Below are 17,030 nucleotides of genomic sequence, written 5' to 3'. Positions count from 1 at the left end.
ATATCTGCTGCTATGAATTGCATGACTTTCCCTCCTTTTGAGGAAAACTAAACAGTTGAAGTTCTAATAAGTATTGTTAAAATGCCAAAAACTAGACTTCTCAAAGCAAATAAACTAATGCAAACCACTCTGTCTGTCTACTAGGGTTCTCTGATAGCTTGTGAGTTCCTGCTACAGAACGGAGCCGATGTGAACCAGAGGGACATGAGAGGCAGAGGCCCGCTGCACCACGCCACCTACCTGGGACACACTGGGTAAGGATCGCCTGCAACGTGGCAGGAAGTTGTTATGAGGGTTCTTCTTCCACTTGTTTTTTAGCCCTGGTTCACGTTCCAGCCTGAATGTTCATAGTGTGAGCACAGCATAACTGGAACTATTCAAGTTTCCAAGTATTTCACAGCCGATAATCTTTGACCCTTCTTGGCTTGTAAATAGAGCATACAAGGAAGTTTGATCAATGCAAAAAGTCATGACACAGCACTGTTATAGAAAGCAAAAGCTCTCTGTGTGGCTCTCTTTGAATGGCATACATTCTTGTTGAGTCGTGTCTCCCTGACAGGGTGATTCACAGCATGAGGAAGGATGATTTAAAAACATGGTTGGGACAGCTTAAGTCGCCCATGAAATCTTATCTGTAACTGGAGACCATCAGTTTATCTGCTCTCCTGACTCTATCATATAATATCTTTAATTTCCCCTCTCATCACCTGTCATGGTGTCAATAACTCTAATATTCACCTCTCTCCTTTGTGTCTAATCCTTGTTTTGCGCAGTCAAGTGTGTCTGTTCCTGAAGAGGGGAGCATCTCAGACGGAGGTGGATGAGCAGGGTCATGACCCCCTAAGCATCGCCGTCCAGGCTGCCAACGCAGACATCGTCACCCTGTGAGTGATCCTACTTCAACTAGCCCTTATGAGCAAGTTCCTTATAACTCTTTATTCACTGATGCTCATGCTTGAGAACAGTTGGTTGAAATAACTCATTGGCTAATCAAAAGTAGCTCATCCTTTCCTTCAGCAAGTAACACGCTGCACCCAGCATCATTAAATCAAATTAATTGTATTCAGTGAAAAGTGTCTTTTTGTCAGATTAATGCTGTATTTTGAAATGTGTAGTCTGATCATTTTGTTGGTTAACATTCTAATGTGAGCAACAACACACTAGAGCATTAGACTGCTTGGAATATGCTAAAAGTGATAAAACAAACAAAATAATATTCACCCTATGTCTTCTTACTTGCTTTTCTTTAAACTGAGATGTGGTTGAGCCCTGGAAGCTCTGGAAGTTCATGAATGAACCTTCACGCTTCAATATCTAAAAGCTTTAGATTGCATTAAATTTCAATTATAAAATCTGATGGTTGATTGTCTGAATTGTATTCCTCATTGTTGTCTTAACTCTCTCTTTCCCTGCTTTCCTCTCTTCTCTCATCCTCCTCTCTCCACTGTGGTCTATCTCCCCCGCCTCACCTCGCCATCTCAACTTTTTCACTCCCTATTCTTTTCTCACCTGTCTTTTGTCATCTTACTATCCCATTTCTCATGTCTGCTTCCATGTGTGTCCTTCTGTTTCATCACTGTGTCTCCCTCTGCCCCGTGTATTTTTCTGCTGTCCTCCAGATTGCGTCTTGCACGGATGAACGAGGAGATGCGAGAGGCGGAGGCTCCATTGGGTCAACCAGGTCAATACCACAGCAGCAGCCCCACTGAGCAGCAGTATAGGAAGTGCATCCAGGAATTCATCTGTCTCACCATAGAAGAGTGCTAGTGGACACTTTTTTATCCAGGAGCGAAGCTTGTGCTCTCTCTCTCTCTCTCTCTATATATATATATATATATATATATATACATTCTTCCTGAATTACAACCTAAAATAATTGTGTAGACGAAGTTGCCCCTAGACACTGATCTTAGGTCTGTTGCTTACAGGCTTATGATCAACTTCTTGGGGGTGTCTAAGGAGAGAGGAGCGTACCACTTGCGCTTTATGGGGGTGTGTTGTGTCATAGGGAGACCCCTGATGGACCTTTTTAACTCTACTGACAATACAGTCACCACCACCAGTTTTCTGCATCACAACTATGTTTCTGCTTACTCGCTAACAGCCACGCTATGCTAGCTACATGACACGCACAATAAAATGACATCTGCTTTTTGCCAACAGGGTTATCCTCTAACTTACCATAACGTGGTGTTTAACCTCTTGAGTGAGGGTGTGGGTTTACTTTTGCCTAACAGCTCTTTCCTCTGAAGACTCTCGGAACATTAAACCCCGTACACAATATCTATCCAGACCATCTGTGTGACCTCCAATTTACCCATCTCTTCTTAATCTGAGATGTAAATATACGTATTTAGAAGTTATATGGGTAATCTTTAAACTATGTGCTGTGGCATGAGGTGAAAAAAATGGTATTTGTTTCATTACCAATAGAAAAAGAGTTAACTGCTGCAGTAGAGGTGAGCAGGGTAGTTTACTGTGTATAAAGAATGTCAGGACGGGAGATTTAATGTAAAACTGTGACAAAAATACTGAAAGACTTGTGGAGAAGAGACCCTTGCCTGCTCTGTAAGATACTTTGTGAGTGAGTGAGTGAGTGAGTGAGTGAGCATGTGTCAAAGAATACTGAGAGAGAGAGAGAGAGAGAGTTAAATAATATGATATTATGATACATTATGTAAAGGAAAAAAGAAACTGTGCACTTTTCCCATCTACAGTATTATATATATTTTTTTCATTTGTTTTTTTATTTTTGTCTATCTATCTATTGTCTATTTCATTTCTGTCTTTTTAATTATGTTCATCTCCCCAGAGCACCAGTACAATTCATTCTTGGGTGCAGTTTACGTCTGCATTTGTGTTAATGATTGTCATTTCAAACTGAAAGTATTACTTGGAATTCTTTAGATTGCCATGTACCATTTTGACTTCAGATTATTACGTATTAGCACTCATAAAAGACATTTTAGGACATTTAATTTCCCATTTGGAACGGCCTTACATTGCTGTGATTATTGGCATTCAAACACATAACCAAATTAGATTTTACTTGCTAATATATGGAAATTGTAGTTACAGTGTAATTGCAGTCATCCGTTGTTTATTATGTGGGGATGTAAACTTGCTAAATTGTGAAGGTGAAGTGCAGACAAAGCAGAACAACAACAAATGAGGGTTTATATACAACTGGATTTACTTGTCACCTTTCAACAGCTCTTCTGTTCACTTCCTTTTACAAAACAAAGATGACTCATGACACTTCTATTGTGTTGTAAATACTCATCCATGTTATGGTATCTGTGGTGAGAGGAAGGTGCACTTTTCTTCAGAACAGTTTATACATGTGTGGGATCAATGGACTTATATATCTGGCTTCCCTCACTGGTCGATGCTTGCAGTATTCTCTGCATGCTTTACCAGGATTTACTTTTGGAAGTTCAACATCGTTTGCATTCTGAGCATGATAAAGATATTTTATTATGGTTTGATCATGTCGTGCAGTGCAGTCCCGTGGAATAAGCATGTACCACCATGACCCCTCTGGTGTCAGAAATATCTCACTTTTTGCACCTCTGTGCCATTCTTCCATCCATGGACCAAATCTTTGGTGACCTCCTCATGCCTGTCTCTTTTTTAGTGATTTTATTTTGTTTTTATCTTGTGGTTTATTTCCTCTGCCAAAGACTATTTAAAGGGAAAGTGTCTGACATTGTATAATATCACAGTTGTTTTTGTTTTTTTAAACTGAAACTGTTCAGAGTAGATTGAGTAAAGCATAGTTTTACCATGCTTTGTGAAGTGACAGAGTGGTAGAAACACTGTTGGTGTACTCACATGTAGAAAAGAGGTTACAGAAATGTGACGGACCTGAGAGATTTTGATATGGCAGGTGATATTCTGCAATAGTTCAATGTACTGCAAGTAGAACCAATCTAGGGGGTTATGTGAAGCTACTGTGACCAAACTGTTCAGGGCCATCGCTCTAGCGGAAGTATTAAATGTTGTGTCCATTGTGTGTATTGACATAGGAGTGATTAAAGATGCTGTTCAAAGCAAACCTGTTGTAAATAGTACACTTGTGTATTTAAACCCAACTTTCTGCCTCTCAGCATTCAATCACGAATCCTGACTGTCTGATCTGGTTTATGTCTGTCTTTTTATTCTCTTCCAAAAACAACAACCTGTCAGGCAGAACTGTACCGCAGTTTGAGGTGTTCTTCTGCTCGCTGACATTTGGATATCTTTGAAATACTTTCTTCCTTGTCTTTAGAAGCACTGAGGGGAAAAAAGACAACAAAATACGTACAATAAAACAGAAACTCTTGATGAACTAACCCTGCTTCCTGCTCGTTGCTCTCATTTCTGTTTCCCGTCTCATCTCTTATGCATAGCATTCTCTCAACATAGCAGCAATGTATTTGAAAAACTTTTACAGAAAATGGTTTCTCTAAAAGATTCAATTCAATTTGAATAAATATAGCTATGAAGAAATACTGTCCGATGTTGGGAGAATGCTATTTTTTTCAATCTGGTCTGGTGTGTCTTTTGGTTTATAACACACTTTTGGGTAGCACTGGGCTTATTCAAAGCAATTAAATGATTTCCTTCATGACAAATATAAAGGAGCTGTACACGTGGACATCTCCAGACAACCAGGTCAATGTCAACACACAATTTAAAGATAACTTGAGTGTATAGGACCACATGTGTTTCAAATAGTATCTCAGTTTCTAGCCTGCAGCAGCAACACTGTGCCTTGAATAATTCAGTGTCTCCAAGGTGTAAAACATTTATGTGATCTCACAAGCATTGTTACACCATCGCTGAAAAAATGTTCTCACATGCCAGAAATGTCTAATTCCTCACCTTACACTTCAGGCAAATGGCACATGTCCACCTGAGGAAATAATCACTGACTGACATATCATTGCTTCTGTTACCACAGGGGTTGCCACGAGCAGCAGGAGAGTTAAACCAAAGGATGTTCGGAATAGAGTGAGTGAAGCATCCCGGGCTGTCTTACTAGAGGACTAGTGTGATACTGTGATTCTCTCTGCTCTGGTGGCTGTGGGGTTCTGTTGCACACACACACATTTGGAGTGGTCTTGATGTTTTGGGTGTTCTGGGGAGCAATGAAGGAAGGACAAAGAAATCTTTTGTGGAGGACTATTGTGTCTAGAACCTATAGCTATAATGCAGAAATCCCGTACATTTGGATGGTTCATACTCAGAAAACGTCCAAACATCAAATGTATAGGCTAGGTCACAGATAATGGGTAAGTATGGTACACTTCATTTTATGAAATGCAAATTTGTATATTAAGCTCATGAATTCAGATATAACTTGGTAGTGACTTAAAAATATAGAGGAAAAAGGAATCCCAGGATGATGTAGAAGTGAAATGGACAAGATGCTCATCACTCTTTACCTGCAAGTTCCTGATTTCTGCTCTGCAAATTAACCAAGAGTCCCATTTAGCGGGGAATCTTTTATAAATGTTTATAAAGCACAGCTTAAGTTTTTAGTAGGTATATAAAAATAATTTACTCAAAAACCAAAGACTCTTAGAAGAATGAGTCATTTATAGTACCTGAAGGAATAGGTGTCGTATGTAGCACCAAAGTAGACTGAGGAACTTCACTCCGTCTTGAGGCCATGCTTTGGGCCGTTTTCTCTTTCATGCAAAGGCTTATCTTCATCTGTCTTTCTTCGTGGATTGGGAAATGTGGTTAAATGGAGATTGCAGTATTGCAGTCTCAACGGTGCTCTGTTTGACTTTAGTATCCCCTGTTGCAGGTGACATCTCCTGCGTTGATGTCTTTCGCGAGTTTTCTCTCCTCGCATCTCTCCAGCCCGAGAAGTTGAGGAGAAGGAGCATACAGTTCAGCCACTGCGAGAAGCCACAGTGACCACTGACCGCCACTTCTTGTGACCGCTCTTCAGTCACTTTGGAAACAAGAGGGAGCAAGCCATATGCCATTAAAAACAATATTTTGATGCTGGGGAGTGAGTGCTGCAGACGTAAGCAAATGGTGAAAAGCAAATATGTTAAGTCAAGGTAAAAATAATATAACTTGGTCGTGTCAAAATGTTATAATATATAGTTCAAACAGTTCCTGATGGCAAGGAATTAACAACAGTTGTTGTAGCATGTCAGAAGATCTCTGGACAAAGATTACCATGGTGTTTTTAAAAGGGGCAATGCACGGCAACAATTTAATATTGCACTTGCATAAAGTTGTGGGACTCACATTAGATTCATTCAGAAAGAACATTTCAAAATTGAAGCAGCAGAAGCTGAGACTTTTAGTCTCAAGTATACTGTAAGTTAAGACCAAAAACACTGGATATTATATTTGCTATAATGTGACACCATATTTGTTAGATCCTCCCTCCAATGCAATTGTTTCCATAGGCTTGATTATACTCTCTATGATGAGTAAACTAAACTGAAAATCAGTGAAGTGAACTTTAATGTTTTGTATGATTTGATTTTGTAAACTGTGAATCTCTGATGAAATGTTTTTTAAACTGTTTTGAAACTGGTGGCAGAAATAAGATAAATAGCCTGTAGTCAAAGGTCTAAAACATGAATGTTTTTGTGCATTTCATTCGGTTTTCTTCTCGACTTTGGCTAACAATGATAGCAACAAGCATAAAGCACCAGCAAGACGACCTCAAGCTGATTGTTGAAAAGATGCAGAAAGGGTACTCAGAGTAGACACATGCGACTTTGTTACGTGTCATGCATGTCTCAGAGATTTATAGACTACAAATGGATAGGTCTATAAATAATTATATTCCAGGGTAACAATAGACTATTTAATAAATATTATTTATTGCATAATATTCCAGATCAGCTACACAAATGAAGAAGGAAACCGGAGAACTTGCGAGTACGTAACAGAGCAGTTAAGAGGGCTAAAAGAATGACAAGGGGAGTTGAGAAAAAGGAAACAAAATGTTCTGGTAGAGTTTTATGTAAAAGACATCCCAAGGGTACTGTATTTTGGATTTGTAAAATACAATGTTGGGGAATATACTCCTAAACCCATGAGATGTTTCAACTGCCAAGAATTTGGGCATGTGGCAAAAGTGTACAAAGGAAAGAGAAAGTGTGCCGGGTGTGGAGGAGAACATGAATATGGAACGTGTTGAGAGGGAGTCCAGTCAAAGTGCTGCAACTGTGGAGAGAAACATAGCGTTGCATATTGGGGTTGTGAAGCAATGAGACGTGAGGTGGAAGTCCAATAAATATGAGTGAAAGGAAGAGTATCTTATGCAGAAGCAGTTAAGTTGGTGAGGCAGGAGAATCAGTCAGAAGAGCTTAGTCACAAAGGGCAAATGACAGTGGAGGTAGAAAGGAATGAGAGAATCAGGGTATGGGCGGAGAAGAAGATGAGGTAAGAAAGGCACAAGTCAATGAAGAAACTGTGGCGGCAGTGTTTTTTGATATAGAAAGAGCTTATGACATGCTATGTAGGGAAGGGCTTTTGACAAAAATGCATTTAATGGGACTCAGGGAAAATCTGTTTGATTGGATAATGAACTTTTTACATGAGAGAACTATCCAGGTAAAAGTAGGAGCTGAAATGTCAAGGAAATATGAGGTAGAAAATGGTACTCCACAAAGGAGTGTGGTAAGTCATATACTTTTCTCAATTGCAATAAATGACATCTTTGCAACGGTGTCACCATGGGAAGGTCATTATTTGCGGATGATGGGGTCTTATCGAAAAATGGAAGAAATTTGGAACATGTAGTTCAAAAACTGCAAGAAGGGATAAACAAGTTCAAATGTGGGGGAAGAAATGGGGATTTAAATTCTCAGTTGAAAAAACGAAAGTAATAGTCTTTACAAGAAGGAGAACGAGGGGAAACTTTTATCTGAGGCTGTATGGAAACAATTTAGAAATAGTAGAGACATTTTGGTTTTTAGGAGTGCACTTTAACAGCAAATTAACACCACATTAAAAATGTTATTGATACGTGTAAAAAAGTTAGAAATGTGATGAGACGTCTGGCAGGGTTGGACTGGGGAGCAGACATTGCATCCTTGATACACATTTACATAGCTCTAATTAAATCCAGATGGTAGTATAGCATATGGTTCAGCATCAGAAACCACACTTAAACAACTATGCTACCCAGACCAGGGCCCTAAGAGTTCGTATTGGTGCAGTAAGAACATTACCTGGGTGCGCCCTCCAAGTAGAGACAGGAGAAATGACAATGTGTCTACGCAGAAAACAAGTGTGTGGTCATGAAGATACTCACCCAACCAAAAAAGTATTATACAGGCATGTTGGGAAAGACATAGTGTACCAAAGGCCAGTTTTGGCTGGATTGGAGAAGCAACAGCAAGAAGCTTAGAGTTTTGCCCTATTGTCATTTGGCCAGTAACTCCTGTGTGGATGCTAAGATCCAAAGGTAGATATGAGATTACTGCAAATTAAGGTAAGACATAAAAATGCAGATTTAGTGAGTGAGTTCGATGGGTATACAGATCAAAACTACTCCGATCATGTGCATGTTTTTACCAATTAATCAAAAGACCCACAGACAGTACAGGCTCTGATGTTGCAGTTCCTAGTCACAAAATTTAAATATTTAAACGCAATTTTAGCTGTGTATACAGTTGAGTTGGATGCACTTTTTATGGCCCTAGCGGGTTCATAACACAGACCTTATTTGCAGTGATTCCATGTCTGCATTTTCTAGTCTAAAGTCAGATGTGTCCAATACTCGACAAGATCTGTTATTCAAAATAATGTCAATTCACTCAAAAGCAATAAAAACAAGGCACTGAGGTTACATTTATATGGATTCTGGCTCATAAAGGTATCAAAGGAAATGAAAAAGTTGACAAACTAGCTAAACACGCACTAAAGGAAAATAATATAGACATCTGTATCAAGTTATCCAAACCAGAGGGAAAGGGCATTATAAGGAAAAAATATCAACAACATATGGCAACAACATTGGGACCAGGAGACACCTACATTTAATTCAAAATAAAGTGGGCAGTGTACGATATAAACAGGAGAGAAGAGGTCGCAATATCAAGGTTAAGAATAGGACACAGCAAGCACAACCAGGCCCCAGAAACTGTAGAACATGTTATCACCACTTGGAAAGGTGGCAGTAATTCAAGTAATAGGATGCAAGCTGCCGTTAAACATCACAGAAGAAGAAGAAGAAGTAAACCGGAAGCGTGATTTTTCCTCCTGCTGGCGATAGCTAAAGCTACGTTGGTGTCATCGTCTTATCGGGTTGGGGTTTGACAACAGAAACAACAGTTTTATTTCGTGTCCAACCACGAATATCTGTCGTCACTGGAGTGGTATGTCTATACTACACTTCCTCTACTTTGTAAATACGAGAGATGCGGAGGATAGCTCTTGCTTGTAACACAACTGTTTGTGCTAGCCGCTGCTAACGCTAGGTAGCCAAACATAGCTCCGGCCTACGTTAGCTAACGTTAACGTCAACATAGTACACACAGACAGGACTTCTCATCAGCTGTGCCTGCTAGCTTAATCGAAGGCGCTGTATCAAGTTATCCTGTCTGGGAGGACAGTATTGATACGCTGTGATTGATAAAAAACATTGTCAGTCACATATGTTGAGATTATGCAGTTTGAAGTTGATCTACACAGTTTACAGTCCGTTGTTAGATATTGAGCTAACAAATCGATCTGTGCGGTTAGCCAGAGATGTAGCAGTAGCTTGCCAAGTAACGTTGCGGATTAGCCTCAGTTAATAAATAAATTGCGCTAACGATAAGTAGCCCGTGGTTTATTATGAATTTACCCTGACATCGTTTCAATACTCTTACAGTTAAAGTACAGGGCATTAGCGTTATACTGTCGGCTGTTGGCACCATGACTCTGGGTCAGCAGTGTTTGCTGATAGAGAAGTTATCTTGAGTTCAGTTGGCTGAGATGGAATGACAGTTAGATGTACATTTAAATCTAAATCATGTCTTGCCTATACATGTAGCAGTACAGTCTCAAAATACTAGTACTTTGCATATTTCCATTTTTAAACTGTAATAGTTTCAAGTTCATTATGCTGATGTGTCCTGTATGTAGTAAACGTTGCACTTTATTATTCAAAAACAAACAATAAGCTCGTCATATAAATACATGATATTTGATCCCTGCATTTATCCATCTTAAGCCGTTTAAGAGCAGTAGGCTGCTGTGAAGAGCTCGGGGAGCAGCTTGGGGTTCAGTATGTTTCTCGAGGCCACTTTAACATGCAGACAGTAGGAGCTAGAGGGGTCAAACTGCAACCGTGTGTTTAAAGTACGACCCGCTCAACAGTTGCCGCAATAGAAATGTTATTCAGGAATTGTAGTATAAATCCCCAACAGTAGTGCTGTTAATGCTACTGCTGCCTGATTCTACAGCCATAAGATTAATCAGTGACATTTGTGAATTATTGCTGGTTTACAACTTGAATATGAGATTTTTCTGCTTGTCTTTGTATCATGACAAGATACCTTTTTGTATCATTTGTAAATTGACTGCTTTTGGGTCTTTTGACTGTGGGTCAAACTCTGTGAGCAACAGCTCACAACTCTTTATTGGCATTTTACAGATTAAACAATTCATTGGTGCGCTAATAGGTAATCCAAAGATCAGTCATTCATTGCAGGATTGAAATACAGTTGCACTCAAAATTATTCAACCCCCATTGCAAATTAGGTTTATTGACAAAATTTACAAACTTTCAGCTGTTTTCAATAAACAACTCAAACAAGGACAATTTAGCTCAACACAAAATATCACTTTTAATGACTACTGCAGTCTCAAAATGATTCAACCACTTCATAACAAGCATCTTTAGTACTTAGTAGAGCACCCTTTTGCTGTTATGACCTGATGCAAACCTGATGTAACTAATCAAGGGCCTCATTAGTTGCATCAGGTGTGCTTGAGATAGAACACATCAAATACATGGACTGGCAGTGACGTTTGATTGCATAATAGAAACATGGGTAAGTCAAGAGAATTGTCCAAAAAGTTAGGAGAAGAGATCATTGCCTTGCACAAACAAGGAAAAGGATACAAAAAGATAGCAAAGGCACTGAATGTTCCTAGAGATACCGTTGGAAGCATAGTTCGCAAGTTCAAAGTCAAAGGAACACTGGCTACACTACCTGGACGTGGCAGAAAGAGGAAGCTATCGACGGCTGCCACCAGACTTCTGAGGAGGCAGGTGGCCAAAAACCCTCGAGTGACTGCAAAAGACCTGCAGCAGGACTTGGTGGCAGCAGGCACTGAGGTTTCAGTTTCCACAGTAAGCTGCATACTAAACGCTGAAGGTCTCCATGCCCCAACTCCAAGACGTACACCACTACTGAGCCAAAAGCACAAGAAAAGTCGGCTCCAATATGCTCAAAACCATATTAATAAACCACTTTTCGGGCCTATGGATCAGTAGTATGTCTGGAGGAGAAAGAATGAAGCATACGCTGAGAAGTAGAATATCTCTGGTGGGATTTGAAGAACGCGGTTGCAGCACGCAAACCCAAGAATATTGGAGAGCTGGAGGCCATTGCCCGTGGGGAATGGGCTAAGATTCCTCAGGAACGCTGTCAGAACCTGGTGTCTAGCTATGCATCACGTTTGCATCAGGTCATAACGGCAAAAGAGTGTTCTACTAAGTACTAAAGATGCTTGTTATGAAGGGGTCTAATCATTTTGAGACTGCAGTGGTCATTAAAAGTGGCATTTTGTGTTGAATTTTGGAGAAACCACTTGTAGTATTAGTTGTGTTGAGCTATTTAAATTCATCATCATCATGAACACCATGCCATCAGTCAAATGTAAAACATTTTTAAAAAATGTAAAGGAAGGCCACACTTGGGCCTAGTATTGTAAGGCAATGTAACCTGATAGTGGTGCCTCTGTGTATCAGTAACGCATATCAAGAGATAATATCCAGATGAATTTCATTAATTCCTTTTTTGCATGTCCTCTAAATCCTCAGATGAACAGCAACGGGAATAAGAGAGCTCCAACTACAGCCACTCAGCGACTTAAGCAGGATTACCTCCGGATAAAGAAAGACCCTGTGCCTTACATCTGTGCAGAACCTCTCCCGTCTAACATCCTAGAATGGTAAGGGTTCCATCCCGTCAAGAGCCGGCAATCATCGTCACCAATACGCTGCATCTCAGAGCTCTAACTTGGACCTTTTTTATGTTCTCAGCAGAGTTTAAACATTCTCTAATTCTGACACGTCACTAAATCACTACGGCTCTTATGTGTAATAAAGATAAGCAAAAGTTAATATTTGTTCTTCCAGGGAAAACCTCAAGCACCAGTACACAGCTATTTATAAAGAATTATGACATGTTAACAATAAAAGCCGTTATGTGTCACTACCACCAATCATCATTTGGCTTTCTTCCTGGTTCCTGTAATAACGTCGGTGTTTTTATACCTTAATCACTCACATTCTTAATAATTGTTCGAAACTAGTGTTGAGTCATGGTCATGTATTTTCTTTTCTTGTTCTGTGGCTGGATGATCTGTGATTAGTGTTAGCAAAACAATGTCCGTCAAATCAATAAAACTATTAAACAGACAACAACACTGCACTTTAATGAGCTGAGAACAGATACAAAGAACAACTGAGTCAGTTAGAGCAGAAATCTCAACATCTCTATCTGTGCATTCGAGATTGACCGCAGATGAACTTCTTGTGGTTAAAAACAAATGTATGACGGTCCTAAGGACGGTGCAGCTGTATGATGTGCATCTTAACTACCAGGACACTTGTTGAAGATGACGGAAACGTAACAAGAAAGAATTCAAAGTGGAGCTACTGAAGTGAACCAGTCGGTAGAGTTTAATTCTAGGCCATTGCGAGCACATTAATGCAGTTCTACAGGATGGAGATTTAACCAAAAATTAGTTTTGAATGTTATTTTTTTAGTCACTAATGGAATTTGTTTTCTGTCTTCTCTAGGCACTATGTAGTCAGAGGTCCTGAAAAAACTCCATATGAAGGTAAAACCTGCTCCCAGTTAACACAACACGCACTCAAGTAGTTTCGGTTACTCAGCATATTTTGACAAGTTGATTCCTGCTGATCTCTGTGTTTGGTGAATGATGTAACTTCAGAAGTAGTGAGGCATATGTTCTGTCTCAGCTGTACGCAGGCCTTTCTTTTTCGTGTTATGCGATGTCATAAATTCCATTTTCCATAGGAGGATATTATCACGGAAAACTCATATTTCCTCGGGAATTTCCTTTTAAACCACCAAGCATCTATATGATAACACCAAATGGGAGATTTAAGTGCAATACAAGGTAAGAAAATGGTTTTAATTGTTGGATTAAATGAGTTTTTGAAAGTGACTTTGCTCATGCTCTTTTATTGTAACTCCGCCCTGTCTTCTCCACAGGTTATGTTTGTCCATCACAGACTTTCATCCAGACACGTGGAACCCTGCGTGGTCCGTCTCCACCATCCTCACAGGTCTGCTCAGCTTCATGGTGGAGAAAGGCCCCACCCTCGGCAGCATTGAAACCTCCGACTACACAGTGAGTGCGAACGAATGACCCCAAAATGCAGCACATGGTAGTAAAACCCGCCTGTGACGCCTCAAATATCTCTTTTTTATTTTTTCTCCAGAAAAGACAGCTGTCAGCCCAAAGCCTGACCTTCAACCTCAAGGATAAAGTGTTCTGTGAGCTGTTCCCTGATGTGGTCGATGTATGTATGAGGGGGATCTCTAACGTCTTGTCTTAACTCTTTTTTTTTTTTTTATTGGCCTAATACCGTCCAATTTCCTTCCTTCCCCTCCACCAGGAGATAAAGCAGAAACAGAAGGCCCAGGAGGAGTTAAGCGCCCGCACTCAGCCCCTCCCCTTACCCGACGTGGTTCCTGACGGGGACCCTCAGCACGCCCACTACGGGCTCCCCGCCCTCAACGGAGTTCCCGTCCCCCTCGGGGGCGCTAACCCCGCCCCTGGCCTGCAGCAGGCCAATCGCAACCACGGACTTTTAGGTGGTGCTCTTGCCAACCTGTTTGTGATCGTGGGCTTTGCAGCGTTCGCCTACACGGTCAAGTACGTGCTGAGGAGCATAGCCCAGGAGTGACAGGAGCCGGCGTTGTAGGGCGGCGCTCCCCCCCTGCAGGCGAGCCAGCTAGTGGACTCCAAACACACTACGTGGGGGAGGGATGTTCAGTCCTGGGTTAAACCCCTCCACGACCACCACACCCACCACCACCACCACCACCATGGACTTTGGATGACGGAAACTCAAAGCCGACCCACCCGAGAAGGATTGAGAGGAGGAGGAGGAGGAGGGGGTGGGGGAGGGACGGGAGTGGCAGTAGGGCCGGGGAATTGGAGGGGCTTATTAAAAAAACGGTTGCGATCCACTCTGTGCTTCAGTGGTTTATGTCAGCAGTAGGAACAAACTTGGCTCATGGGTTGTGGAAGAGTGTAGAACTAAAGAAGAAGAAGGCTGGAGGCAGGTCACACCAACAGAAATATGCTAAAATGCACCATTGTTCTCCTGCGTCATGAACATTACTGATAAAACGCTTAAGTTGCTAATTCTCAAAGCAGGCGTCTCCCTGCCCGTCACTTTTACAAGAAGTAATTCCCTCTGCAGTGTTTACTCATCAGATCTAAGAGACTCCTCGGGCTGTGACTCCATGCTGTTGCAACTCCAAAAGTTCCCAAAATCAAGAGAAAAGGAAGAGCCACTAAGACCAGTTGTGTGATTCGCCTCATCAATGTTGTGCATTTTTGACATACATACACACACACACACAACGCTCTTTTTGTATTTGTCAGTTTTCGTTTTGCATGCCTTAAATAGCATCGAGGCATCAGGTGCCAGTAACCTGCAGCCACAGCTAAAGAACTGGTTCCTCCCCCTTTAATCTCACTACGTAACGAGTGTGTACCTGGGTTGTTTTCCTTGCTAGGAATATGTTGAGCTCTAGTTTAAATAGAACACGTAATTATACAGACACGGATGAGTTCAACACACAAACCCGAAAGACCACTTTGAAGCATTTCTCCCAAACAGCCCCGGTCAAAGATTGACATTAAAACAATATTGTAGATCATACTTGTGCCAAGAATGTGTCTGAGTGATTTTCAAGCACAAATGGAAGTTCAGAAGAAATGCCTTTTGGTCCATGTTGACAGATGGGGAATGATAACAGGAAGCTTTGTAACCTGATGTGTGACCCGTGAATGGTCAGGAGGCTCATTAGTGCTCAATGACAAAGACGGCTGCAAATCTACATGTAAAAATAAAAGAATAAGAAAAACAAGTCCCAAAACGGTGCGCAACAATGTGATACTAGTCAAACTTAATACACTTGTCAGTATTTCTGTATCTCATCAGGAGGGTCTACTTTCTGCACGCAAAGCGTATATATCTGATGATGCGTCACAGGCCGGGCAAGTAGTGCAGAGAGGTATTGACAAGATTGTCTGATGTGAGTCCAGACATTCCTTCCTGTCAACCCATGAGCCAAGCAGTGAACCCAGTGTCTGCACAGAAGTACATACAGACCAGTATCTTTCTTTTTGTTTTTTTGAATTGGTTTAGTTGACCAATACAACACCAATCTATAAAGGTCCATGTAATGAGACAGAAGAAGAGAACCACCATTTGTTTCTGTATATTATTTTCCTTTTGATCATTTTGTTTTTGTTTTTGTTCTCTTATTTATAGAAACTGCCTCGGCTTCTGTGTCACGGTTCTAAGGATATTGTCCATGGGCCAGGCTCACATGTTGGCTGATAATTACTGTTGTGCATTGCATTTAGTAAAGATGGTTCTACTGTGTATCTAATGTTCAACAGAAAAATGCTCTGAAAGCAGAAGATTTGCCTTTTTATTGCTCTTTTCTTGGCACCATCTTAAAAAAGACAAACTGATGACGACGATGATGGTGATGATCAGTGCGTTTTTGTGTGATTATACAGCAAATGCCCAAATTTCCATGCTTCAGTTAATCTTGTGTGACATTGTATGTTTTCATAGTAAATGCAAATAAATTACCCTGCTTGGCAGGGCATTTTAGAAAAACTTCTTTTTAATGTGCTTCTGTGACAGAAACATCAACAACATATCGTTTAACGAGGTCAAGGATTTATGTTTTGCTTACAAAGGCAATGATTTAGATGTTTGGGCTATTAAAGTTATTTGCATAATATGTTGGCACTCTCGCACACTTCAGTTGAATTCTACATGAGGCCGCTTCCTTGGAACTGTTGGAATCACATGACAAGACGAGTCACGTCTGACCATGCTGGGAAGGCTTTAAAGCTCCGAAGCAGCAAGCCAACAGTCACAGCAGAGCTTCGTCAGTCCAGCAGACACTTTACCTTCAGTACTAAAGCAATCAACCCTCACAGTAAGTATTGTTCTAAAACAGTTGATATTTTGTTTATATTTTTATTGTGGAACATTTATCAAGAAAATAATTTCCTAATTTTTCTGATATTGAATATTTGATTTTTCTCATGTGCTGCAGGTTGTGCGGTGAAGAGTTCCACTCTGCTTCTAGTCTCTACACACCACTCGTTCACCATGTCCATAAACGAAGAGCTGGAGTGTGTCGTGTGCTGCTACGAGTACTCGCGCAGCTACCGGGTCCCGAGGCTCCTCCACTGCAATCACACCTTCTGCGCGCCTTGCCTGGAGAAACTGTCCAACCTGCAGGGGTCCATCCGCAGCGTCTGCTGCCCGCTGTGTCGCTGGATTACCTGCACCCGAGCCAGTCTGACCCTGCCTGGGGCCCTGTGGGTTAACACGGACATCTGGGACCAGATTGCGGAGGAGCAGCAGAAGAATGAAGAATCGATGCAGGATTTGAAAAAGACAAAGACCCAACTCATCAAGTCAACACTGTAAGTGTATCCTCAGTTTTTATTCTAATAGATTCTACTTCTGTCACAGCAAGCAGTGTAATGTGTGCAAGCCCGATCCAACAGATCTCTCTCTGTTCCTCTTTAGCCCTGATTCAAGACACCAT

General features: G+C 41.0%; 2 protein-coding genes across 2 annotated transcripts in view; both read left to right on the top strand.

The window, feature by feature from the left end:
* The window catches only part of LOC142955022 (arf-GAP with coiled-coil, ANK repeat and PH domain-containing protein 3-like), a 48,797-nt gene extending 42,931 nt beyond the window's left edge, over nucleotides 1-5,866 (top strand). Inside the window, exons 22-26 of the mRNA XM_076096403.1 lie at nucleotides 145-254; nucleotides 774-884; nucleotides 1,620-1,681; nucleotides 4,946-4,995; nucleotides 5,798-5,866. Of these exons, the coding sequence (XP_075952518.1) occupies nucleotides 145-254; nucleotides 774-884; nucleotides 1,620-1,681; nucleotides 4,946-4,995; nucleotides 5,798-5,866 (402 nt within the window). The remainder of the gene's footprint in view (nucleotides 1-144; nucleotides 255-773; nucleotides 885-1,619; nucleotides 1,682-4,945; nucleotides 4,996-5,797) is intronic.
* A 3,327-nt stretch (nucleotides 5,867-9,193) lies between these two features.
* ube2j2 (ubiquitin-conjugating enzyme E2, J2 (UBC6 homolog, yeast)) lies at nucleotides 9,194-16,081 on the top strand. The gene is made up of 7 exons (XM_076096329.1): nucleotides 9,194-9,344; nucleotides 12,002-12,132; nucleotides 12,986-13,026; nucleotides 13,227-13,329; nucleotides 13,425-13,563; nucleotides 13,655-13,735; nucleotides 13,832-16,081. The coding sequence occupies exons 2-7, from the start codon at nucleotides 12,002-12,004 to the stop codon at nucleotides 14,120-14,122; spliced, it is 786 nt and encodes a 261-aa protein (XP_075952444.1). The 5' UTR covers nucleotides 9,194-9,344; the 3' UTR covers nucleotides 14,123-16,081.
* Nucleotides 16,082-17,030: the final 949 nt, after the last annotated feature.

This window comes from Anarhichas minor, unplaced genomic scaffold, assembly GCF_050575085.1.
Source record: "Anarhichas minor isolate MPS153535 unplaced genomic scaffold, ASM5057508v1 ptg000021l, whole genome shotgun sequence".
Classification (NCBI taxonomy): domain Eukaryota; kingdom Metazoa; phylum Chordata; class Actinopteri; order Perciformes; family Anarhichadidae; genus Anarhichas; species Anarhichas minor.
The sequence above is the reverse complement of the archived record's forward strand: the minus strand, read 5'-3'. Positions and strand labels throughout refer to the sequence as shown.